The 26553-nt window shown below is 53.0% G+C and overlaps 2 protein-coding genes across 2 annotated transcripts in view; one reads left to right on the forward strand and one right to left on the reverse strand.

Moving 5' to 3' along the window:
- The window catches only part of LOC106902890 (homeobox protein not2-like), a 10854-nt gene extending 10825 nt beyond the window's left edge, over positions 1-29 (reverse strand). Inside the window, 1 exon segment of the mRNA XM_014966719.1 lies at positions 19-29. Coding sequence (XP_014822205.1) covers positions 19-29 — 11 coding nt within the window.
- RAB11FIP5 (RAB11 family interacting protein 5 (class I)) overlaps positions 19-26553 on the forward strand; it is a 55304-nt gene continuing 28769 nt past the window's right edge. Inside the window, exon 1 of the mRNA XM_014966833.1 lies at positions 19-362. Coding sequence (XP_014822319.1) covers positions 28-362 — 335 coding nt within the window. The 5' untranslated portion in view covers positions 19-27. The remainder of the gene's footprint in view (positions 363-26553) is intronic.

The raw sequence follows: 26553 nt of genomic DNA on the forward strand, positions 1-26553 counted from the left end.
GCCCGGCCCCTCCTCAGCGGTCCCGCCATGGCGCTGCTGCGGGCGGCCGCGCTTCCCGCTGAGGGGTCTCCGGCCTGGCTGCCCACCCACGTCCAGGTGACGGTGGTGCGGGCCCGCGGGCTGCGGTGCAAGGGCGGCGGCGGCAAACCGGGCACCAGCGACGCCTACACCATCATCCAGCTGGGCCGCGAGAAGTACAGCACCTCGGTGGCCGAGAAGAGCACCGGCAACCCGGAGTGGCGGGGGGGGGGGGGCCTTGCGGCCGTCATGCACCGGGCCCTGGTGGGCATGGACCGGTTCCTGGGCCAGGCCCTGGTGCCCCTGGAGCCCGCCCTGCAGCAGGGCCGCGCGCCCGATGAGCGGTGAGTGGGTCCCGCCGGGCATCGCCCCTCGCCCACGGGGACGGAGCAGGGGAGGCCTTTGGGGTGGGCGTCACGGGGGTCCCCGTTTGTCCCGGCATGGGTGTCACGGGGCCGTGTGGGTGGCAGGAAGGGTGTCGCAGCAGATGGGATGTGGTGGGGTCCATGCGTGCCCCAGGGAGGGCGTTGCGGGAGGTAGGGTGTGGTGAGGTCCATGCGTGCTCCAAGAAGGGTGTTGCATTGCTGGGGACAGGGAATCATGGGGACCATGAGTGTTCCAGGAAGGGCACTGCAAGGGGTTGGTGTCACGGGGTCTGTGGGCACCATAGGGGGTGTATCATGGGGTCCTGACATGTCCTGGGAAGGGCTTTGCAGGATGTCATCCACCATCACAGCGGCTGTGTGTGCTTCAAGAGCGGTGTCATGGGGGCTGGGGCATCGCAGGATTTGGGGGTGCTCTGGGAGGGGTGTGACAGAGGATGGGAAGGCACAGGGTCTGTGTATGTATGACCCAGGAAGGGCATTGAAAGATACAGGGTATCTCAGGGCCTGTGGATGCTCCAGAAAGGGCATCACGGGGGGTAGGATGTCACATGTGCTCCAGGAAGGGTGTTGTGGATGATGGGGTGTCTCAGGGTCCCTCCATCCCCTCAGTAAGGGCGTTGTGCAGGACAAGGCATCATGGGATCCTTTCTCCCCCTGGGAAGGACAGGGTGCTGGGAGGTCCCTCTGCATCCTGGGAGGGTTCCCTCGGGGTCTGTCACTCCTGGGAAGCTGTGGCACAGATGCCTGCGGTGGTTTGTCCTTCCAAAGGCTGCGGTGGCTTTGCAGCCCACACTAGCTCAGTGGGGCTGTTGGTGTGACCTGTTTTGTCGTGGTGCTGCTGCAGGAGGGTCCCCCAGTTCGAGGGACCAAACCCCAGCCCTGTGTTGCCTCCAGTATAAAACCCTGTGTGTGTGGGATTTACTGTTCTTCTTCCTACCCCCAGAAGGGTTTAAAACAATAATAATGTTTTCTAGCCTTTGCCAGGCAGAGAAATGCATGCAGACCTGGCTGGGCTGTTGCATGCCTCCGGGAGCTTCCCTGCCGCTTGCTGGCTCCTAGGACCCCAGGAATTTGTCTGGCTCTCTGCTGAAGCTGAGGCTTGGAGAGAAGCCTCCCTCACCCTCCTACCCAGGGCATGGCCACGAAGGTGGCAGAGGGAGGGCTGGGGGCTCGGCAGACATCGCAGCCTTGCTCCTAGAGAGTGGGATTAGCGCAAAAAGGGGTTGGAAAAACTTTTCCTGTGGAGAAATGTGGCTCGTTTGCATCTGCAGCCCGTGGAGACTCCTGCTTGCCCTAAAATGGGAGTGTGGGCACAGAGGAAAAGTGACTAACCCTGGAGTCAGTGTCTGAGTGTTTCCCCCCCCGGCGTTTATTTTGCTTTTATTAGTGCTGCCTGGAGAATGGGCGGTGTCGGAGGAGCTGGGTCTGAATTCTTCAGGCCTAATTCAAACCAGCATCGTGCGCAGACTTCAGAGCGAGCGAGCCGACCCGCGGCCTTTGGGGCGCTTCGGGAGAGACGTGTTGTTTTGGCACGGGAGGATGTGAAATAACTTTCTGTCCTCTTTGCGGTTTGGGTAGGGAGCCCCGTGCCGGGAGCCGGGGCAGGAGCCGTGTCTCGAGGAAAGCCGTGCTCCTGTTAGTAGAAGCTTGCAAAGCTGTGCGAAGTGGGGGGCCCTGTGACAGCCCCATGAAGGTTTCAGGAGGCTGAGCCTGTGGTCTTGTCTCAAAGGTCTCGGCGTCAGGGCTCGTTAATCCCACGGGTGCAATGTCCAATGTGGCTGGACCCCGTGCTGCTGGTCACGGCTGCTGGTCACCCCAGTGGTACTGTCACTGCAGCCCAAGGAGGGGATCTGGCCTTCAAGGCAGGAGATCCCCAGGATTTTTGCTGTCTATCTCCCTCCCTTCCTGTAGCTTTGCTTGCATAAGGAAAATTAACTTCCCCTGGCGTCTTTTAAGGCTCTTTATCTTTGCCTGTGGCCCTCAGTGGTGGGACTGAACACAAAACATGCTGAGGAGCTCTCACCCTGCGCCCCCAGTATCTCTGTTGACTCGAGCCCCTCAGCTGGAAGATGTATTGAGGGTGGGTGGCATGTCTGCAGTGTGGAAGGGGCTGCACTTTTTTCTGGAGGAGGGTCCCAAGTGCTGGAGTGTGTCCAGCTGGGTGGGAGAAGGGTTGGGGGCCAACTTCCAACCACCTTCTGACGTCTGGTTCGGCCCTGTTGTAAACAACTTTGTTTAAGAGGAAATTTTAGTCCCAGATTAAAAAATAGCAAAGCAAACACAGGCTCCCCCACTCTGGGACTGCACCCATGCCTGTGTAGTGGAGATAACCATTTGCCCCCGAGTTAGGGATGTATAAGTTGAGTCTCTGCCATACGCTAGTTTTTAGGATCCCATCTGCAGTCCTCGCTCCTGGGCATAAAACTGTTGCCAGTTGGAATGGGAGCTTGCTTACAAAAAGGCCTCGATTGTCAGCATGTTGACCTTGCTCTCATTTTCCTGCTGATTTTTATTGCACGGAAACTTTACCACTGGTGATTTTTATACTTGTTTTCAGCACGATGGAAAATGTTCCGTCAAACTTGGACTCTTCTCCAGGAACGAGCCATCAGCCGGCATTCAGGGGTGTTTATGAGCTGCCTTGTTCAGCTGAACATCTCGGTCATTTCGGTGTTTTGCCTGGGAGAAAATCAACTCTTGGAGTTGCACAAGAGCAGCCTGAGAGCTCTCATGGCCTTTTTGGGCATCCCAAGACTTGTCCCACGCTCAGCCAGCTCCAAGTCTAGGGGCTGGGAAGCAAAGCAACACTGCTGAGCATCATTTCTCCCTTCCCACCTCAGCCCATGTAGTGTTTTTGCTTTCAACCCATGCCTTTTACTGCCCATCTGAGCCCAATGTGCGGTTCTGGACGCAGTACCTTTCTGCGTCAGGAAAACCCTTCACCATGGCTCTGCCCAGGTGGGATGTTCTTGTTCCTCACCTCTTCTTCCCCTATGAACTGGTCCCTTCAGCTCTCTATCCTGCCTCATTTTTTGGGGAGCCCAAACCTCAGTGCTGCCAGCAGGATAAGCTTGTGCATAAGTGCTTCCATACTGGCATGGTGACCATCACTGTGTCCAACTGTGGGTTGTCTGCTGGTGGGTTCTCAAGTGCTGCCAGCTCAGCACAGGCGTGGGGGGAGGCATGGCAGTTTGGCAGGGAAACAGTGGGATAGTTCAATACCTCTGAAATGAAGGCTAAGCCCAGAAGAAGAGGGTTTGTTTTTTTTTTTTCTGGAGTCACAAGGCAGCTATCGCTTCTGCTTCCTGACATCCAGGAAATGCCATTGCAGTCCCCTGCGGGGGCTCATCCTGCCTTCCCTGTGGCGTGGCAGCTAGCTGGGGAACATTACCTCCATGTCCACCCTCATCAACACAGCTTTTGAGGGTGGTGGAGATGCCTCCAGCTGCAGTCAGACGAGAGCTTTGATCTGACACTTATCAGGCTGTGTTTTCCCCTTGGCCAACGTGGCCTGTTGGGTGGTTGGCATGGTGAGGGCTTAGCATTGGGAAGGACGGGAGGTGCACAATAACTCCTGTGGGGCTAGACTTTGGACCTGTCTGCATGGGGGTCTGAAAGGATCTTGGTTTTGCTCCATGGGCTGTGAGCCGATGGCAGGGAGGGGTGGTGGGCACCCAGAGTTTCCTAGGCTGGTGTCATGGTTTAACCCCAAATGGCAACTAAGCACAGACAGCCACTTGCTAATAGCAAGTAGTAGCTTGTGTAATAGCTACTATGAAGAAAATTAGCTCTATGTCCACAAATGTCCATTGAGTTCATTTAGTCCATGACTTTGGGCTCTGCCTGTTATGACTCAGGACAGGAGACGTGGTGTGTTGCATGGAGTTATTAGGCACCAAAGCCAGCTCAGGTCAAGTCACTACTGCACTTTCACTGCTTCTTGTAAGGCTTGTTCTGCTTGTTCAGGTGGTTCCTACTATAGTAATTCCTATAACATTCAACTCTAATCATGGATTTCAACAATTGAAAGGTGTTTCCATTGCAATTTCCACCCTGGTCCCTTTGGACCAGACCATCAGATTTAACATTGCAATGAACTTCTTCCCTTGCCCCTGCTCTGGCTTGGGCTTATCCCCAAACTGCAGTCCCTTAGGGGTGTAGCTGCTATCTGTAAGCCACTTCAGGTGTATACCTGCTGTGGCATAGACTTATCCACAACCAGTTGCTTTGGGGTACGCCTGTTCCCCTGTGGCTTTATCCATGCAGCAGAGATGTACCTGCTGCAGCATGGCCTTACCCACAGCCACAGTTCCTTCAGGAGTGAACCTCCAACGTGGCCTCACCCATAGTTGCAGTCCCTCCAGGGGTGTACTTGCTCTGTTGTGGGCTTATCTATGGCCACACACTTTGAGGTGCTCCAGCGTGACTTTATGCACAGCTACTCATGCTTCATGGTGTACCTGCTGCAGCATGGGCTTATCCATAGACACGGGTGCTTTGAGGTTATGTGCTCTGGCACAGGCTTAACACCTCAGGTTGTCCTGCTCCCACATAGACTCATCCACAGGTCACAGTCACTTCGACTTGAGTTCATACTGGAGTTCCATCCTGTCCGGTAGAGAGCACAGAAATACCAATGATGCTCTGGTCATCTGCCAGCCCAGGCACATCGCCATTGCTGTTATCACAATGTTCCCAGGCACAGCAGAGTAAGATAATAAGCAGTGTAGCAGTACAGCAAGCAGCATAAGCAAAAAGCAGCCACTAACGAGCACTGGATGAGCAACAGTGAGATGAGCAAGCTCCGTGGCAAGCACAGGATCCTGCCAATTAATAGGTAAACAGCAGTTAACAGGTATAAACTCAATCTAGCACATTACAATCGGATCTGTTGTTGTCTCAAGCCCTTTGAGCCCCACGCTGGGTGCCAAAAGGACTGTTGTGGTTTAACCCCAGCCAGCAGCTAAGCACCATGCAGACGCTCACTCACCCTCAGTTGGGGTGGGGGGTTGAATCAGAAGGGTAAAAGTGAGAAAACTCATGCACTGAGATAAAGATACTTTAATAGGTAAAACAAAAGCCATGCATACAAACAAAGCAAAGCAAGTAATTAATTCACTGCTTCCCATCGGCAGGCAGGTGTTCAGCCATCCCCAGGAAAGCAGGGCTCCATCATGCATAAGGGTTACTCGAGAAGAGAAACACCAATGCTCTGAATGTCCTCCCTTCCTTCTTCTTCCCCCAGCTTTATATACTGAGCATGACATCACATAGTATGGGACATCCCTTTGGTCATTTGAGGTCAGCTGTCCTGGCTGTATCCCCTCCCAGCTTCTTGTGCACCCCCAGCCCACTCACCTGTGGGGTGTGTGGAGCAGAAGAGGCCTTGGCTCTGTGTCAGCACCACTCAGCAGTGACTAAAACATCCCTGTATTATTAATACTGTTTTCAGCACAAATCTGAAACATAGCTCCATAGAAGCTACTGTGAAGAAGATTTAACTCTACCCCAGCAAAACCCAGCACAGCTGACAAAGAAGAACCCTAACTGTCATTACCCCCTCTCTTCCCTTTTGAAATCTCATTTTCATTTGCTTTCTTTCCCTAAGACCTCGCAGCCCCATGGAAACGGGGAAGGTTAAAGCTGTGAGCCTTCCAGGGTGAAGCTCTGCTGGCTACACAAACACCAGGCTGCCGGAACTTCGTCTCCAGAGAGCAAAATTCAGGGCTTTTCAGCACTGGAATTCTTTGGGTAAAGGGACAGTAAGTGTAGCAGAGGAGTTACGATTCCTGGCTCTGGTGTTTTCCTGCGGTGACTTGCAGTTGCTTACTGGCTGCTGCCTTGGAGGTGAGGAATGGCAGCAAGTAGTTTTTGGTGTCTCTGCAACAGGGAGCTTGTCTTGTGGAGTTGTTACCTGTGCAAAATTTGCCCAGCTCCAAATTCCCCAAAGCTCTCACTGCTGCATTTCCCTTTACTTGTTCCTGTCTCTCCCCAGCTGCAGAGCGGCTGGTTGCTTGGAGGGGTCTGGGCTTGTGTGCAGCCCTTTGCTTGTGCAGCCACAGCACCTCTACCTTGGCAGCAGGAATCAGACTCTCTCCTTGCATTCCATCAGTGAAGCAGCTAGTTGGGCTACAAAACCTTTCCTTGGGCGCTAAGCTTTCTTAGCTGAAGTCCTTGGGGCCACCAGGGCTTTTCTTCCCCATATCCTGATGGAGCTCAGTTCTGGGGCAAGGCTCAGTGGAGAAGGGATGGGGATTTCCTTGGGCTTGGGAAGAAGGTGTCATGGAGTCATGCCAAGATGGCTGGCAGAGCTGGTTGGAGAAGGAGCTTGTCGGCCCCATCGCTGCCGTCAGCTGTGTGGCTTGGGACAGGGAGGGGGAAGCAGCATGGCTGGGGGGAAGGAAAGGGCTGAGACAGAGGTGGCTCAGGGGAACGTTGCTCTGAATTTGCTTTGGCCCCAGCGTGATTGAGAAGCCCTCCAGAAGGTCACATCATTGCCCAATGATGTGTGCTGCCCATCTGCTCAGCAGCAGAGCAGTGTTGGGACCTTGGAGGGGCAAGAAGCACCCTCGGGGCTGAAGGACAGCCCCAAATCCCTGCTGGGGCTCCATTGCTGTCTGTTGGTCTTTCCTGAGCTAAGCCCCACATCAGGCACTTTTCCCTTCCCCTTCTGCTTGTACCCATCATGTCCCCATCTTGCTGTGGTGAGAGCAGATGGGTAACGTGCTTTCTGTGGTCTTGTCCTTGTGTTTGCCCTGGGCGCAGACCCACTCTCATCTCCACTGCCAACCCCTCTGGACTGCTGTCAGCCCATGGTGTGCTTGTGGCCATCGCCCTCCCTTGTTAAATTAAACTCAGCAGAGATCATTACGAGCAGAGCACGCGCTGTGGCCCGCGGGCTTTTGGCTGTGGCATCCCTCTTGGATGCAGTGGTTTGTGCTCATTGCTGTTCCCGCTGTGGCTCTGGCTTCTGGCTGCATCTCTTAGGGGAGATTTTCACACCCAGGGTAGGAGCTCACTTTCTGCTCCCTATCAGGCATGAGCCAAGGCCGAATCGCTGCAGCCGTGTCCTCTGCACGTCTGTCCTTAAGCCTAGGAGAGGAAGAGACCTTGCAGCAGGGTGGAGAGGAAATAGCTGCTCTGTGATAGTTTTGGGATGGGAAGTTTTAATAGAAGGGCAAAGAGAGCCTTCTTCCTCAGGGACTGTGAGCAGAGGTGCCCAGCAAGACTCATGAAGGTCTTCAGGGTGGCCGAGAACAGCAGCTGTGATGAAATACTTGTTTTTGGGCTGGAAAGGCAGCTCTGAGGGGTTGTTGCGTCTCAGCCAAGCCAGGAAACGCCCTGCTGTGTTGAAACGCTGCTGAGAAAGGGGAGGAGAGGGTTAGCCCTGCCAAAAATCGGGTCGAGATGCTCTCTGTGCCACCAGAGGCAAGGTTGGGCAGGAGGCAGCCAGGCCTTGGGATAGGGACCTTGGTCTCCAGCTTGTCCTGGGCAAGCATTTGCCCCTAGCTGGGAGCCCAGAGGGAAAACACTGAAGGCAGTGCTGCTTACAAAATGTGCTTAATTTTGCTCCTACCTGCCCAGTTACCCCTCTTTTCACCCAGTTGCTGAGCTCACTTTAAGAGGTTTGAGGCCTTTGCTCTGTTCTGCTCTGGGAAGGCTCTGCTTTTGTTGTTTTTTAAAAGATATTTGAGCAGTTTGATCCCAACTTTGCAACTCTGTCATGTTGGGTTTGGGCTGTCAGTGGCCGACAGCACTGGCCTGTCACCCTCCATCATCTTAAAAACCAAAAAGCTGCAAATTCTGGTTTCTTTCTCTGTTTCACATTCATTGGCAGAGCCCTAATTGCCTCCAGCTATCTTTTTCTCTTAGCAGCTGCAGAAAAACCCACAACCAGCCCAGAAAACACCTCAAACCTGTTGGTACAAAGCTCCAGATGTGGGTGGAGCTGGTGCTATTGCATGTGTTGAGTCCAGCTAGTGCTCACAATGTGCTTCAGGAGCCTTGCCACCTCAGTTCATCTTTCCAGGGTGACTCCTCCCCTTCCCTACAGAGCCTGGCAAAATGTTTCTTGCCAGTTTTTCCTCTTTGGTGACGGGCAGGGTGGGCTCCGTCCTGTAGTCCTCTGGCCCTCCAAGGGGATGTCTCATCACTCTGGGCTGAGCTGGATGGCTCAAAGGCAGCGTCCACAGCAGGAAAGAGGTTTTGGGCGATGCTCTTTGTTTTTCCTGGGGGAATCTGCTCAATTGTAGCATTGCCCCAGATGAGAGCATCTGTGGGACCCCTCAACTGCACCCAGCTGCACTCCAGTCCCTTGGAGTGATGTGTTACAGCTCAGGGGTCTGCTGGAGACATCCCCCTTCTTTGTCACTGTCACCGGAGGGAGAGCATCCATTGGGGTGGAGAGCGTGTCGGGTGCTGCCAGGGCAGAGTCTAGACTGGGTTGTTCTGCCTGTAGCCAATTTGCAACGTGCCTACGTAGGCGCCAGCATGAAGGCAAAATGGGCTCATTGCCCCAAGTAACCCCGCAGGCTGTGGGTGCTCTGGTGTTGTCTCGCCTGTTGGAATCCTCTCGCTCTGGGTGCTGGTCATTGCGCCTCTGCACAGCTGCTGCACAGGGCTTTTTTGACAACTGGAATCCAAAAAAGACCTTGCATCTTTTCTATATGCGGTCTGTTGAGTAAAAATGGCTTTTAAACGTTTGCTGCTGCCTCTTTTCCCACCCCAGGGCTTGTTGGAGCCTGTGTTCAGCAAAGGTGTGCAAATGACTGCCATGGGAATTCGCTTTCTTTGTCAGAAGCTTGGCTGGGGACACAAGGTTTGGGTTTCCAGTGGGACGGCCTTCCCAGCCTGTGCTGGGGGTTTGGGAGCCCCGTCCTTGTAGCAGCATCCCATGGCCTCCCCAGCTCTGCACTTCCAGCACGTGGGTCTCTTCAACCACAAGTCCACTGAGGATAAAGCTGTGTGTAATTAGAGCAACATGCTGCTGGGCTTAAGATTTGTTCTTTTTTCCCTTTTTCCTCCTTTTTTGCATGTGTGATTCATGCCTGAGAGTGGGTTGCAGCATCTGTTGATGTGATGAATGAACAATCGATGCGTGACCTGTTGCCAAAGTGGGGTAGCTGGCATTTTCAGCTGCACGGAGCCCTTGGGGTTGGTTTCCCCTTTGAGGACAGGCGCTACATTCCCAAGTCTTGCATTGCCTCTAGGTAGTAGGTTCTCCATGCAAGCCCTGCCGTGATGCGCTGGAAGTGAAAAACGTGTTTCTCCTGCCCATCCTGTGCACGTTGAGTTGTGCATTAAGTAGCTCCCCAGGAGCAGGTGCACTGGGGGAACCTGTGGAGCAGCTCCTTGGTGTCAGTCCTGCTTTGCAATCCTGCAAAGTCAGCTCAGGGCTCAGTTTTTTAACTTTGTGCCCTTGTTTTTTTGTGCAGCGGGTCAGCGGATCACCAGTGCTGCCTCCTCTCCCATCCTTGCACAGGAGCCTTGTCCTCTAGTCTTGCTGTGCCCAGGCAGCGCTGGCCGGGCAGTTCAGGTCGTTCGGGGATCACAAATGTGGTTTATTGGCTTGTTCATGACTCGGAGGACACAAACCTTGGATGCTCTGGAGCGTAAATGGATAAATACAGCTGAAGAGATCACTTTCTGTCTCCTGCTATTACTATCTCCTCTTCGTTCATAAATGTTTCATGCTCCGTTTTACAGCTCCTTAAATCTTCCCTCCCTTCCTCTTCCTACCTGCCCATCCTGCGCTAGAGAGGGGAAAGCCTCTGATCCTCTTAGCCTAAATTGATTTGAGATCAGGTTCCTGCCCTTCTGTCATGCCAGCACTGTCCTGGTGGTTGATAGCTCTTCTCCATCCCTGATGTCTTACCCTGCTCCTGAAACCATCCCCCTTCATGCTGTCCCATACCCTTGTTTGCCAGTGAGCACAGAGACCTCTGTGCATAGGGACAGATTTGGGGGCAGAGGGGTGGCTGGGCAGCTATCCTCTGTCTCCTCTGCATACAGGGTCAAGAAAACAGCCTGTCTGGGGGCTCTGCAGGTCTGGGGCACCCCAGTCTTCCCATGGCCAAGGGGAGGTGCCAGGTGGCAGGGTCCTGCTGAGATAGTGAGGATGCTCAGGACCTTGCTGGGATGGACCTTGTGCATGAAGCACTGAGGTGCTGCAGGATACGTGCCTGGAGCACCAGCCTCGTAGCACAGCTTGGGTATTGCCCCAGGCTTCCCTGTGATCTGTGGGTGCAAGCAGGGCTGGTGTTTCTTCCTGGTTTTCATCATGCCTTGCAGGTTTGCGGTGTATCATGGGGTCCTGACATGTCCTGGGAAGGGCTTTGCAGGATGTCATCCACCATCACAGCGGCTGTGTGTGCTTCAAGAGCGGTGTCATGGGGGCTGGGGCATCGCAGGATTTGGGGGTGCTCTGGGAGGGGTGTGACAGAGGATGGGAAGGCACAGGGTCTGTGTATGTATGACCCAGGAAGGGCATTGAAAGATACAGGGTATCTCAGGGCCTGTGGATGCTCCAGAAAGGGCATCACGGGGGGTAGGATGTCACATGTGCTCCAGGAAGGGTGTTGTGGATGATGGGGTGTCTCAGGGTCCCTCCATCCCCTCAGTAAGGGCGTTGTGCAGGACAAGGCATCATGGGATCCTTTCTCCCCCTGGGAAGGACAGGGTGCTGGGAGGTCCCTCTGCATCCTGGGAGGGTTCCCTCGGGGTCTGTCACTCCTGGGAAGCTGTGGCACAGATGCCTGCGGTGGTTTGTCCTTCCAAAGGCTGCGGTGGCTTTGCAGCCCACACTAGCTCAGTGGGGCTGTTGGTGTGACCTGTTTTGTCGTGGTGCTGCTGCAGGAGGGTCCCCCAGTTCGAGGGACCAAACCCCAGCCCTGTGTTGCCTCCAGTATAAAACCCTGTGTGTGTGGGATTTACTGTTCTTCTTCCTACCCCCAGAAGGGTTTAAAACAATAATAATGTTTTCTAGCCTTTGCCAGGCAGAGAAATACATGCAGACCTGGCTGGGCTGTTGCACGCCTCCGGGAGCTTCCCTGCCGCTTGCTGGCTCCTAGGACCCCAGGAATTTGTCTGGCTCTCTGCTGAAGCTGAGGCTTGGAGAGAAGCCTCCCTCACCCTCCTACCCAGGGCATGGCCACGAAGGTGGCAGAGGGAGGGCTGGGGGCTCGGCAGACATCGCAGCCTTGCTCCTAGAGAGTGGGATTAGCGCAAAAAGGGGTTGGAAAAACTTTTCCTGTGGAGAAATGTGGCTCGTTTGCATCTGCAGCCCGTGGAGACTCCTGCTTGCCCTAAAATGGGAGTGTGGGCACAGAGGAAAAGTGACTAACCCTGGAGTCAGTGTCTGAGTGTTTCCCCCCCCGGCGTTTATTTTGCTTTTATTAGTGCTGCCTGGAGAATGGGCGGTGTCGGAGGAGCTGGGTCTGAATTCTTCAGGCCTAATTCAAACCAGCATCGTGCGCAGACTTCAGAGCGAGCGAGCCGACCCGCGGCCTTTGGGGCGCTTCGGGAGAGACGTGTTGTTTTGGCACGGGAGGATGTGAAATAACTTTCTGTCCTCTTTGCGGTTTGGGTAGGGAGCCCCGTGCCGGGAGCCGGGGCAGGAGCCGTGTCTCGAGGAAAGCCGTGCTCCTGTTAGTAGAAGCTTGCAAAGCTGTGCGAAGTGGGGGGCCCTGTGACAGCCCCATGAAGGTTTCAGGAGGCTGAGCCTGTGGTCTTGTCTCAAAGGTCTCGGCGTCAGGGCTCGTTAATCCCACGGGTGCAATGTCCAATGTGGCTGGACCCCGTGCTGCTGGTCACGGCTGCTGGTCACCCCAGTGGTACTGTCACTGCAGCCCAAGGAGGGGATCTGGCCTTCAAGGCAGGAGATCCCCAGGATTTTTGCTGTCTATCTCCCTCCCTTCCTGTAGCTTTGCTGGCATAAGGAAAATTAACTTCCCCTGGCGTCTTTTAAGGCTCTTTATCTTTGCCTGTGGCCCTCAGTGGTGGGACTGAACACAAAACATGCTGAGGAGCTCTCACCCTGCGCCCCCAGTATCTCTGTTGACTCGAGCCCCTCAGCTGGAAGATGTATTGAGGGTGGGTGGCATGTCTGCAGTGTGGAAGGGGCTGCACTTTTTTCTGGAGGAGGGTCCCAAGTGCTGGAGTGTGTCCAGCTGGGTGGGAGAAGGGTTGGGGGCCAACTTCCAACCACCTTCTGACGTCTGGTTCGGCCCTGTTGTAAACAACTTTGTTTAAGAGGAAATTTTAGTCCCAGATTAAAAAATAGCAAAGCAAACACAGGCTCCCCCACTCTGGGACTGCACCCATGCCTGTGTAGTGGAGATAACCATTTGCCCCCGAGTTAGGGATGTATAAGTTGAGTCTCTGCCATACGCTAGTTTTTAGGATCCCATCTGCAGTCCTCGCTCCTGGGCATAAAACTGTTGCCAGTTGGAATGGGAGCTTGCTTACAAAAAGGCCTCGATTGTCAGCATGTTGACCTTGCTCTCATTTTCCTGCTGATTTTTATTGCACGGAAACTTTACCACTGGTGATTTTTATACTTGTTTTCAGCACGATGGAAAATGTTCCGTCAAACTTGGACTCTTCTCCAGGAACGAGCCATCAGCCGGCATTCAGGGGTGTTTATGAGCTGCCTTGTTCAGCTGAACATCTCGGTCATTTCGGTGTTTTGCCTGGGAGAAAATCAACTCTTGGAGTTGCACAAGAGCAGCCTGAGAGCTCTCATGGCCTTTTTGGGCATCCCAAGACTTGTCCCACGCTCAGCCAGCTCCAAGTCTAGGGGCTGGGAAGCAAAGCAACACTGCTGAGCATCATTTCTCCCTTCCCACCTCAGCCCATGTAGTGTTTTTGCTTTCAACCCATGCCTTTTACTGCCCATCTGAGCCCAATGTGCGGTTCTGGACGCAGTACCTTTCTGCGTCAGGAAAACCCTTCACCATGGCTCTGCCCAGGTGGGATGTTCTTGTTCCTCACCTCTTCTTCCCCTATGAACTGGTCCCTTCAGCTCTCTATGCTGCCTCATTTTTTGGGGAGCCCAAACCTCAGTGCTGCCAGCAGGATAAGCTTGTGCATAAGTGCTTCCATACTGGCATGGTGACCATCACTGTGTCCAACTGTGGGTTGTCTGCTGGTGGGTTCTCAAGTGCTGCCAGCTCAGCACAGGCGTGGGGGGAGGCATGGCAGTTTGGCAGGGAAACAGTGGGATAGTTCAATACCTCTGAAATGAAGGCTAAGCCCAGAAGAAGAGGGTTTGTTTTTTTTTTTTCTGGAGTCACAAGGCAGCTATCGCTTCTGCTTCCTGACATCCAGGAAATGCCATTGCAGTCCCCTGCGGGGGCTCATCCTGCCTTCCCTGTGGCGTGGCAGCTAGCTGGGGAACATTACCTCCATGTCCACCCTCATCAACACAGCTTTTGAGGGTGGTGGAGATGCCTCCAGCTGCAGTCAGACGAGAGCTTTGATCTGACACTTATCAGGCTGTGTTTTCCCCTTGGCCAACGTGGCCTGTTGGGTGGTTGGCATGGTGAGGGCTTAGCATTGGGAAGGACGGGAGGTGCACAATAACTCCTGTGGGGCTAGACTTTGGACCTGTCTGCATGGGGGTCTGAAAGGATCTTGGTTTTGCTCCATGGGCTGTGAGCCGATGGCAGGGAGGGGTGGTGGGCACCCAGAGTTTCCTAGGCTGGTGTCATGGTTTAACCCCAAATGGCAACTAAGCACAGACAGCCACTTGCTAATAGCAAGTAGTAGCTTGTGTAATAGCTACTATGAAGAAAATTAGCTCTATGTCCACAAATGTCCATTGAGTTCATTTAGTCCATGACTTTGGGCTCTGCCTGTTATGACTCAGGACAGGAGACGTGGTGTGTTGCATGGAGTTATTAGGCACCAAAGCCAGCTCAGGTCAAGTCACTACTGCACTTTCACTGCTTCTTGTAAGGCTTGTTCTGCTTGTTCAGGTGGTTCCTACTATAGTAATTCCTATAACATTCAACTCTAATCATGGATTTCAACAATTGAAAGGTGTTTCCATTGCAATTTCCACCCTGGTCCCTTTGGACCAGACCATCAGATTTAACATTGCAATGAACTTCTTCCCTTGCCCCTGCTCTGGCTTGGGCTTATCCCCAAACTGCAGTCCCTTAGGGGTGTAGCTGCTATCTGTAAGCCACTTCAGGTGTATACCTGCTGTGGCATAGACTTATCCACAACCAGTTGCTTTGGGGTACGCCTGTTCCCCTGTGGCTTTATCCATGCAGCAGAGATGTACCTGCTGCAGCATGGCCTTACCCACAGCCACAGTTCCTTCAGGAGTGAACCTCCAACGTGGCCTCACCCATAGTTGCAGTCCCTCCAGGGGTGTACTTGCTCTGTTGTGGGCTTATCTATGGCCACACACTTTGAGGTGCTCCAGCGTGACTTTATGCACAGCTACTCATGCTTCATGGTGTACCTGCTGCAGCATGGGCTTATCCATAGACACGGGTGCTTTGAGGTTATGTGCTCTGGCACAGGCTTAACACCTCAGGTTGTCCTGCTCCCACATAGACTCATCCACAGGTCACAGTCACTTCGACTTGAGTTCATACTGGAGTTCCATCCTGTCCGGTAGAGAGCACAGAAATACCAATGATGCTCTGGTCATCTGCCAGCCCAGGCACATCGCCATTGCTGTTATCACAATGTTCCCAGGCACAGCAGAGTAAGATAATAAGCAGTGTAGCAGTACAGCAAGCAGCATAAGCAAAAAGCAGCCACTAACGAGCACTGGATGAGCAACAGTGAGATGAGCAAGCTCCGTGGCAAGCACAGGATCCTGCCAATTAATAGGTAAACAGCAGTTAACAGGTATAAACTCAATCTAGCACATTACAATCGGATCTGTTGTTGTCTCAAGCCCTTTGAGCCCCACGCTGGGTGCCAAAAGGACTGTTGTGGTTTAACCCCAGCCAGCAGCTAAGCACCATGCAGCCGCTCACTCACCCTCAGTTGGGGTGGGGGGTTGAATCAGAAGGGTAAAAGTGAGAAAACTCATGCACTGAGATAAAGATACTTTAATAGGTAAAACAAAAGCCATGCATACAAACAAAGCAAAGCAAGTAATTAATTCACTGCTTCCCATCGGCAGGCAGGTGTTCAGCCATCCCCAGGAAAGCAGGGCTCCATCATGCATAAGGGTTACTCGAGAAGAGAAACACCAATGCTCTGAATGTCCTCCCTTCCTTCTTCTTCCCCCAGCTTTATATACTGAGCATGACATCACATAGTATGGGACATCCCTTTGGTCATTTGAGGTCAGCTGTCCTGGCTGTATCCCCTCCCAGCTTCTTGTGCACCCCCAGCCCACTCACCTGTGGGGTGTGTGGAGCAGAAGAGGCCTTGGCTCTGTGTCAGCACCACTCAGCAGTGACTAAAACATCCCTGTATTATTAATACTGTTTTCAGCACAAATCTGAAACATAGCTCCATAGAAGCTACTGTGAAGAAGATTTAACTCTACCCCAGCAAAACCCAGCACAGCTGACAAAGAAGAACCCTAACTGTCATTACCCCCTCTCTTCCCTTTTGAAATCTCATTTTCATTTGCTTTCTTTCCCTAAGACCTCGCAGCCCCATGGAAACGGGGAAGGTTAAAGCTGTGAGCCTTCCAGGGTGAAGCTCTGCTGGCTACACAAACACCAGGCTGCCGGAACTTCGTCTCCAGAGAGCAAAATTCAGGGCTTTTCAGCACTGGAATTCTTTGGGTAAAGGGACAGTAAGTGTAGCAGAGGAGTTACGATTCCTGGCTCTGGTGTTTTCCTGCGGTGACTTGCAGTTGCTTACTGGCTGCTGCCTTGGAGGTGAGGAATGGCAGCAAGTAGTTTTTGGTGTCTCTGCAACAGGGAGCTTGTCTTGTGGAGTTGTTACCTGTGCAAAATTTGCCCAGCTCCAAATTCCCCAAAGCTCTCACTGCTGCATTTCCCTTTACTTGTTCCTGTCTCTCCCCAGCTGCAGAGCGGCTGGTTGCTTGGAGGGGTCTGGGCTTGTGTGCAGCCCTTTGCTTGTGCAGCCACAGCACCTCTACCTTGGCAGCAGGAATCAGACTCTCTCCTTGCATTCCATCAGTGAAGCAGCTAGTTGGGCTACAAAACCTTTCCTTGGGCGCTAAGCTTTCTTAGCTGAAGTCCTTGGGGCCACCAGGGCTTTTCTTCCCCATATCCTGATGGAGCTCAGTTCTGGGGCAAGGCTCAGTGGAGAAGGGATGGGGATTTCCTTGGGCTTGGGAAGAAGGTGTCATGGAGTCATGCCAAGATGGCTGGCAGAGCTGGTTGGAGAAGGAGCTTGTCGGCCCCATCGCTGCCGTCAGCTGTGTGGCTTGGGACAGGGAGGGGGAAGCAGCATGGCTGGGGGAAAGGAAAGGGCTGAGACAGAGGTGGCTCAGGGGAACGTTGCTCTGAATTTGCTTTGGCCCCAGCGTGATTGAGAAGCCCTCCAGAAGGTCACATCATTGCCCAATGATGTGTGCTGCCCATCTGCTCAGCAGCAGAGCAGTGTTGGGACCTTGGAGGGGCAAGAAGCACCCTCAGGGCTGAAGGACAGCCCCAAATCCCTGCTGGGGCTCCATTGCTGTCTGTTGGTCTTTCCTGAGCTAAGCCCCACATCAGGCACTTTTCCCTTCCCCTTCTGCTTGTACCCATCATGTCCCCATCTTGCTGTGGTGAGAGCAGATGGGTAACGTGCTTTCTGTGGTCTTGTCCTTGTGTTTGCCCTGGGCGCAGACCCACTCTCATCTCCACTGCCAACCCCTCTGGACTGCTGTCAGCCCATGGTGTGCTTGTGGCCATCGCCCTCCCTTGTTAAATTAAACTCAGCAGAGATCATTACGAGCAGAGCACGCGCTGTGGCCCGCGGGCTTTTGGCTGTGGCATCCCTCTTGGATGCAGTGGTTTGTGCTCATTGCTGTTCCCGCTGTGGCTCTGGCTTCTGGCTGCATCTCTTAGGGGAGATTTTCACACCCAGGGTAGGAGCTCACTTTCTGCTCCCTATCAGGCATGAGCCAAGGCCGAATCGCTGCAGCCGTGTCCTCTGCACGTCTGTCCTTAAGCCTAGGAGAGGAAGAGACCTTGCAGCAGGGTGGAGAGGAAATAGCTGCTCTGTGATAGTTTTGGGATGGGAAGTTTTAATAGAAGGGCAAAGAGAGCCTTCTTCCTCAGGGACTGTGAGCAGAGGTGCCCAGCAAGACTCATGAAGGTCTTCAGGGTGGCCGAGAACAGCAGCTGTGATGAAATACTTGTTTTTGGGCTGGAAAGGCAGCTCTGAGGGGTTGTTGCGTCTCAGCCAAGCCAGGAAACGCCCTGCTGTGTTGAAACGCTGCTGAGAAAGGGGAGGAGAGGGTTAGCCCTGCCAAAAATCGGGTCGAGATGCTCTCTGTGCCACCAGAGGCAAGGTTGGGCAGGAGGCAGCCAGGCCTTGGGATAGGGACCTTGGTCTCCAGCTTGTCCTGGGCAAGCATTTGCCCCTAGCTGGGAGCCCAGAGGGAAAACACTGAAGGCAGTGCTGCTTACAAAATGTGCTTAATTTTGCTCCTACCTGCCCAGTTACCCCTCTTTTCACCCAGTTGCTGAGCTCACTTTAAGAGGTTTGAGGCCTTTGCTCTGTTCTGCTCTGGGAAGGCTCTGCTTTTGTTGTTTTTTAAAAGATATTTGAGCAGTTTGATCCCAACTTTGCAACTCTGTCATGTTGGGTTTGGGCTGTCAGTGGCCGACAGCACTGGCCTGTCACCCTCCATCATCTTAAAAACCAAAAAGCTGCAAATTCTGGTTTCTTTCTCTGTTTCACATTCATTGGCAGAGCCCTAATTGCCTCCAGCTATCTTTTTCTCTTAGCAGCTGCAGAAAAACCCACAACCAGCCCAGAAAACACCTCAAACCTGTTGGTACAAAGCTCCAGATGTGGGTGGAGCTGGTGCTATTGCATGTGTTGAGTCCAGCTAGTGCTCACAATGTGCTTCAGGAGCCTTGCCACCTCAGTTCATCTTTCCAGGGTGACTCCTCCCCTTCCCTACAGAGCCTGGCAAAATGTTTCTTGCCAGTTTTTCCTCTTTGGTGACGGGCAGGGTGGGCTCCGTCCTGTAGTCCTCTGGCCCTCCAAGGGGATGTCTCATCACTCTGGGCTGAGCTGGATGGCTCAAAGGCAGCGTCCACAGCAGGAAAGAGGTTTTGGGCGATGCTCTTTGTTTTTCCTGGGGGAATCTGCTCAATTGTAGCATTGCCCCAGATGAGAGCATCTGTGGGACCCCTCAACTGCACCCAGCTGCACTCCAGTCCCTTGGAGTGATGTGTTACAGCTCAGGGGTCTGCTGGAGACATCCCCCTTCTTTGTCACTGTCACCGGAGGGAGAGCATCCATTGGGGTGGAGAGCGTGTCGGGTGCTGCCAGGGCAGAGTCTAGACTGGGTTGTTCTGCCTGTAGCCAATTTGCAACGTGCCTACGTAGGCGCCAGCATGAAGGCAAAATGGGCTCATTGCCCCAAGTAACCCCGCAGGCTGTGGGTGCTCTGGTGTTGTCTCGCCTGTTGGAATCCTCTCGCTCTGGGTGCTGGTCATTGCGCCTCTGCACAGCTGCTGCACAGGGCTTTTTTGACAACTGGAATCCAAAAAAGACCTTGCATCTTTTCTATATGCGGTCTGTTGAGTAAAAATGGCTTTTAAACGTTTGCTGCTGCCTCTTTTCCCACCCCAGGGCTTGTGGGAGCCTGTGTTCAGCAAAGGTGTGCAAATGACTGCCATGGGAATTCGCTTTCTTTGTCAGAAGCTTGGCTGGGGACACAAGGTTTGGGTTTCCAGTGGGACGGCCTTCCCAGCCTGTGCTGGGGGTTTGGGAGCCCCGTCCTTGTAGCAGCATCCCATGGCCTCCCCAGCTCTGCACTTCCAGCACGTGGGTCTCTTCAACCACAAGTCCACTGAGGATAAAGCTGTGTGTAATTAGAGCAACATGCTGCTGGGCTTAAGATTTGTTCTTTTTTCCCTTTTTCCTCCTTTTTTGCATGTGTGATTCATGCCTGAGAGTGGGTTGCAGCATCTGTTGATGTGATGAATGAACAATCGATGCGTGACCTGTTGCCAAAGTGGGGTAGCTGGCATTTTCAGCTGCACGGAGCCCTTGGGGTTGGTTTCCCCTTTGAGGACAGGCGCTACATTCCCAAGTCTTGCATTGCCTCTAGGTAGTAGGTTCTCCATGCAAGCCCTGCCGTGATGCGCTGGAAGTGAAAAACGTGTTTCTCCTGCCCATCCTGTGCACGTTGAGTTGTGCATTAAGTAGCTCCCCAGGAGCAGGTGCACTGGGGGAACCTGTGGAGCAGCTCCTTGGTGTCAGTCCTGCTTTGCAATCCTGCAAAGTCAGCTCAGGGCTCAGTTTTTTAACTTTGTGCCCTTGTTTTTTTGTGCAGCGGGTCAGCGGATCACCAGTGCTGCCTCCTCTCCCATCCTTGCACAGGAGCCTTGTCCTCTAGTCTTGCTGTGCCCAGGCAGCGCTGGCCGGGCAGTTCAGGTCGTTCGGGGATCACAAATGTGGTTTATTGGCTTGTTCATGACTCGGAGGACACAAACCTTGGATGCTCTGGAGCGTAAATGGATAAATACAGCTGAAGAGATCACTTTCTGTCTCCTGCTATTACTATCTCCTCTTCGTTCATAAATGTTTCATGCTCCGTTTTACAGCTCCTTAAATCTTCCCTCCCTTCCTCTTCCTACCTGCCCATCCTGCGCTAGAGAGGGGAAAGCCTCTGATCCTCTTAGCCTAAATTGATTTGAGATCAGGTTCCTGCCCTTCTGTCATGCCAGCACTGTCCTGGTGGTTGATAGCTCTTCTCCATCCCTGATGTCTTACCCTGCTCCTGAAACCATCCCCCTTCATGCTGTCCCATACCCTTGTTTGCCAGTGAGCACAGAGACCTCTGTGCATAGGGACAGATTTGGGGGCAGAGGGGTGGCTGGGCAGCTATCCTCTGTCTCCTCTGCATACAGGGTCAAGAAAACAGCCTGTCTGGGGGCTCTGCAGGTCTGGGGCACCCCAGTCTTCCCATGGCCAAGGGGAGGTGCCAGGTGGCAGGGTCCTGCTGAGATACAGGAGTGAGGATGCTCAGGACCTTGCTGGGATGGACCTTGTGCATGAAGCACTGAGGTGCTGCAGGATACGTGCCTGGAGCACCAGCCTCGTAGCACAGCTTGGGTATTGCCCCAGGCTTCCCTGTGATCTGTGGGTGCAAGCAGGGCTGGTGTTTCTTCCTGGTTTTTATCATGCCTTGCAGGTTTGCAGGCTGTTCCCTGTCATTGAGACCCACTGAGTGACAGCGTCTCTGTTCCTGGTGTTTGAGTTGTAGGACAAGTGCTTCAGAAGGGCATGGATATGACAGAGCTTGGACAGCTTTCTCTGTCCCAGCACTGGTGTGACTTGGTGGTGGGATTTTCTCATGTGGGTTCCTGGTTATCCTGTGCTCTCACGTTGGCTGCAGTAAGACATGGCTTGGAGCACAAGCACCAAATCTGTAGCTCCATCCTTTTGTGCCCCTCACCGCACATAGCTTCTGCTCTTTGTTTCTGACATCCCATTGAGCCAGCACTCTCTTGAGCAGCTGAGTTGGTTGTGTCAAAGCTGGAACCCATTAGAGGAGCGGGATTGAGTTGCTTCGTTAGCAGTGAGCTAACAAGCTGTGGGGGGTTGGTTTGTTCAAGTTAGTTTTCGAGCACTTCTCAGAGGAACGTTTGCAAAGATGAACTTCCTCCCTCCTCAGCTGCAGCAGCCCTTTCTTCCCCATCCGTGGGGAAATCAGCCTGTGTTTATTTTCCATCTGTGCTTTTAGCAGCTTACAGGGATCACCTTGCAAAATAGGCCATCCAAAACCAACACGAAATGAACCTACGCTGCAGAAAAGCTTCCCGGCACCGACAGGGGAATCTGTGTCAAAAACATGAAACCAGACAAAAAGCACAAAACTCCCCAGGGTTGGGTTTTTTTCCACCCTATGCTTCTCTTCTCGGGTAGGTGAACTTCCTCCTGGCCCAATGCAATGTGTGTTTTTCCGCAGGGCTGCTTCAGCTTTTGTCTCACCAAAATGCCTCTTTGCTGCCCGTGCCATGCCGATTGAGGGGGTCATGGCCAGTGGAGCAGTCCCCCTTCTGCCAACATTCATGATTTCCCTCGATTGCTTTTTCAGTGCTCTGTCCTGCTTTCTCTGTTGCTGCAGGGGCCCAAGTAGTCTTTAATTAAAGACTTGGGGCTCTTTTCATAAGCAGGGAAGACCTTGTTGCAGGGATGAATCAGCAGTAAATGACAGGCTGGTGAAGAGGCATTGGCTCCACGTTGGGCTGTCTCTGGCTCTGTAGTGCAGCTCAGGTGGGTGAGCTGGCGCGGGGCAGGAGTATTTCTGTTTGGGTGGAGGAGAACCTTGGCCACCCCAGCATTGCTGAGTGGTTTTGGGAAGCATCCGAACACTGAAGCGCTCTAGAAACACTCCAGCTGTACATCCCTCCCCGTGTGCATCTATGAACACTGCGAGTTGCTAAAGGATTTAACCACCCAAGGAAGCTCTCTTGAACCTGCTGCTAATAAAGCACTGGGACCAGTCCGGGAATGAAACTGGACAACCGTTGCTGAAGGTACCCAGGGCGTGTTGGACAGGTCTGTTGGGGCAAGGTGGGTCTGGCTGAGCTGGAGGGTGGATGGGGATCTCTTGGGGACCCCAGCTGTAAAAGCAAGGGTAGTCCTCTTTGGAAGGACCCATGTCCTCCCTGAAAGTAGGACAGGATGGTGCCCTGATGGTGCACACAGCACTTCTGAGAGCCATGTTGCATGCGCTGCCCTGTTTGCCTGATCTCATCCTGGTGCTGAGACTGTAGTAATCCCAAACTAACGAAATAAGCTAGGATCTCTGTGGGGTTTATGGATGATGATCTGCAAAACTGCTGACAGGACTGGGGCTTGGGCTTTGTGCTTGGTTTTGTGCTGAAGGAGTTGCTTGATCAGGAGGGGGTCGTGGAAGGGACGAAGTGACAGAAAGTCTGGGATCAGTCTCCCCTGGGATCCCCTCACCATGGTCAGCATTGCATTTCTGTTAAGGGTTGGCTCCATGTCTCTCTGGTCATCCCAGCAGCTTGGCTTCCCATCCTGGGGGGTGCTGGGGCAGCCCACATGGGTGAGGTGGGAAGGAAAATCTGCCCAAGCATTTTTCCCCTGTAGCTCAGATACCCAACATGAGGTTTCTAGGGGCAGGGGCTGCTGTGCCCCCCATAGTCACTTGTAGCCCAATGGAGGATGAAGACCAGAGGGATGGTGTGAACATCATGCTGACCCCAAACAAATCCATCCTGTTAGCATCCTCCATGGGGTCACTTTGCCTCCTTAACAAATAGCTCCTACGCTCTTGTTTCCATGCCAGGGTGTTTTTTCCCCTTTGCTCAGCATTAGTTGGCTTTCCGGTACGGGATGCTGCTGGAGGATGGGGGAAAGCACGTGTTTTTTGGGGACCTGGAGTTACAGCAGTGCTTTGTGCTCCGCTCTCTGTGCCTCCCTTGCTGCTCTGATTGATCCCAGCAACAGCAAATGTAAAAATAGATGCCAGGCACTTTCTGCCTTTCCTCCCAAACCTGCCTTTTGGCAGCCGTGCTGTGTGGCTCGCCCTTCTCCTTGACTCTCAGTGGAGATGAGTGGGAGGAGAGAGGAGTCTTTGCACAGGAAAGGGTTTTACTGAAACTGTCTGGAGGCAGTTTGGATGTGCTGATTAAACGTGGTGACCTAAATGAGTGTGCACAGCCACGCAGGGGGGCTGGGGAGCCCTCCACCGTACGTCCGTGCTCACAAGCAGCGTTACTGTGGTGGGATGTGAGCTTGCAAACACCCGGAGCTCCTCTCATTTCCCAGGAGCCATTTGAGAGCTCACAAGGGCCTCCAGCTGCTTCCCCTTTCCGGGGCATCTGTGGGGAGTTTTCTGTTTGAGGTTTCCTCTCCCATCCCTGTGTTCTGGGGAGGCTTGCTGCTTCCTTCCCCCTGCAGAGGTCCCCGGGGCTTGGGTGCCTGCCTGTCCCTTCCCTACCACATCATTCGTGGAGGGCAGATCCCGGGGTGATGCTGGGAGAAGCCCTTTGCCTTTTGGGGGATGCGCACCCAGCATGGCGCAGCAGGCACTCAACATGCAGAGGGACTGGACCCATGGGGTGTAAGAAGGAAGAATATAGGTTTTTATAACAAAAGCTAATTGCCTGAACCTGCAGCTCGACTCTTCAGGCTGGCTCGAGCCTATGTTCTCTGGACGTGTCACGTTGGAGATGTCTCTGAGTAAGCCCAGCTTTCCATAGGGTCAGGGCTAAGGTGTCTTGGCAGAAGCATCGCTTTGCGGTGGAGGTGGGCAGTAGCTGGCAGGTGGAAAGGAGCAGTTATCCCCAGAGCAGAAGGGTGTTGATACAGGACCAGCAGGCTGGGAAGCTGCAGGTTTCATCCTCCGTTCTGTGTTCAAGGGGGAGATCTGTTTCCAGTTGTAGGGAGCAAGGGAAGGAGCATGGACTCAGGCACTAAATACGTCTCCTTAGCTAGGAGCAATCTTGCTCTTGATCACCACAAGTTCTGGCATCGAGACAAGACAGCCTGTTCAAATTAATGTTTTTTTAACTAGCAGAGTCTGTGTCGGGCTGTGACCCCTCCAAACCTGGCTAAGAGCAGCACCTCATGAGTCAGTGGCCAGAGATGGGTGGCTTGTCCTAAATGTCCTGTGCAGTGAGGAGCTGGACCTAAACTGGTGGCACCATCCTCAAAAGAGGCCTCCAAAACACCTCTGAGAAGCATGTCCTTGCAGTTCTGGGTTCCTGATGCTGGACATGCTTGACACGGCTTCTCAATCTCTCTGTGCTCCTCAGTGTCAGCATCTGTTCCACAGTCTGATTAATATAACACAGTTAAATTTGGACCAATTGGTCTGAGCCTAAGCTGCGAAGCCCATGGCTGCTGTTTCAGACTTAGAAAAGGGTTTGTATGGGCAGAAGCTGGTTTGGTTTTCCAGGCATATTGTCTAGTTCCATAAAAGAGATCATGTCCACCTCCGAGGCTTGGCCCTAATCCAGAACCACCCCCCCAGGGCTTCCTCTGAGGGCAGCTCATGGAAGAAACATGGGAAAACAACGGGTGTGGGATGGGGTTGATAGTGAAAAGATGCTCCAGGAGTTTGCATTTAGTTGGGCTGGGACTTGAAACCTGCCCCAGGCCCACTCTCCTGCCACATCCCAGCCAAGGCAGTGTTTGCACCTCCTGTTTCCACTGGAACTGATTCATTACAAAAATGAAAAACCCAACATGGAACAGTTTAATCCTCCCAAACACTCATCTTGTGCCATAAACTTAGAGCTCAGCCTAAAAATAGCTCTGTTCCCTGTTTGAGGTGTAGTCCCAACTGCTTGCCGACTGCTGATTAGGAAGCAAAAAGAGCTCCTTAATCCAGCGCCAGCATAAGCAGAGGTTTTTCCTTGAATGGATGGTTTGAAGCAGACCACGTTTTAAGGCATGTTCTTTCAAAGGCGTCGCCACTGAGCACCCAAATTAATTTTAATGACCACAACGTTATCGGTGATGGGACGGGAGATGCTAAGACCATATCCATATGAGCTGAGGCAATGCGGGGATTTTACGGGCTGTTACATCTCATCATCCTCAAACTTGTGCCTTTCCTTATGTTAATCCACCCAGATTTTCTCTCTGTTCTTTTTTTTCCATGGGATGACGTAAGGTATAAAAACTACTTGCGAGGTTTTTTTTCTTTTCCTGCTAAATGATTCAGCCCCCAAATCTCTCCTCTCCCAGCTGCTGCAGCCCTTCCCTCTTGAACTTCTTCCAGGTCTTGCATCAAACTGAGCAACGTAATATTTGATGTGCTGTGGCTGCAGCCTGTTCCAAGCAGCCTTTTCCTCACTGCTCCTACGGGAAGACTCCACTGACTCACCTGTTCCTTTTCCCCTAATTATTCCCTGGCAGCGGATAAGCTCATTTGGATGACTCTGTAGCCAATGACTTGCTGCAAGGGGTTAATGCTGCTTTTGTTAGTTTTTTTGTTTGGTTTGTTTTTTTTTTTTCCCCTGCATGCCTGGATATTTTCAAGCTTGAAGGCTGGGTACTGAAAATTTTTCAAAGGGCATTGTATAGGGATGGGATAAGTGGCAGGAATAGGAAAGGGTTCACTGGGGATTTAACCCCATGTCTGTGCCCAGCAAAGCCACAGGCACTGTCCCTCCTGCATTTTGGTGGCAGCTGAATTGCACAGTGAAGAACCTGGGTGCTTCCAGCTGTGCACTCCTGTTATTTATCCAGGTGTCCCAGCAGGGAATTAGGGGGTTTGTGCCCCCTTCACGAGCTACAGTGTGGGCTCCCCAGGCTTTCCAGCTCCTCCTTCGTCCTAGATGCAATAACATCCCCAGCAGTAATTCAGAAACGTCTAGAGGATGCGATTCAAGTTTCTCCTTGCCCTGGTGATTTCAACATGGTCACACCCATCTCCATCCATTCACATTTTCCTTTCCTTTTTTTTTTCTTTTCAGTGACTTCACTCTTCAAGTGGATGTAAACCACTGCTGGGATTCTTATTTTCTGGGAACTCATTGGGAAACTTAAGTCAGGTCTAGAAGTTTCTGCCACCTCCCGTTGCTGCCTGCTTCACCTGTGAAGCATGTCATGGAGAAATAGGGTCTGTCCTGAACCAACAGATTTCCTTGTGCCTTGTTAAGGGGAATTTTAGTACCTTGATCTGGGAGGGATCAGGGCCACTGTGGCAGCGGCTATGCTGGAGACCCTGCTGCAGCCACCTCAGGAAGTGGTGCCTGGAGCCGGGGCAGAAGGATGGAGGAGGAGGAGGCAAAGGACCACTGGGTCAGCAGCTATTTGGGGGAGGAAATAGTTCCCTCATGGCTTGTGTTTCATACTGCCCTGTCTGACCATGGTATCACTGTAAACTGGAAACTGGATTTTCCCTGCCATCTCTTGCTTTGGTACCTTCTCACTTACTGTGTGTTCCAGCTGGCAGGAAGCTAGTCCCTTCTCCCATTGCATACTGAGGGTTGCCCCATGCCCTGCCAGTGCACAGGTTATTCCCTGCAAAAGAATGGGGCCTTAAATGGAG

Source organism: Calidris pugnax, unplaced genomic scaffold (assembly GCF_001431845.1).
Source record: "Calidris pugnax isolate Ruff unplaced genomic scaffold, ASM143184v1 scaffold14, whole genome shotgun sequence".
NCBI lineage: Eukaryota > Metazoa > Chordata > Aves > Charadriiformes > Scolopacidae > Calidris > Calidris pugnax.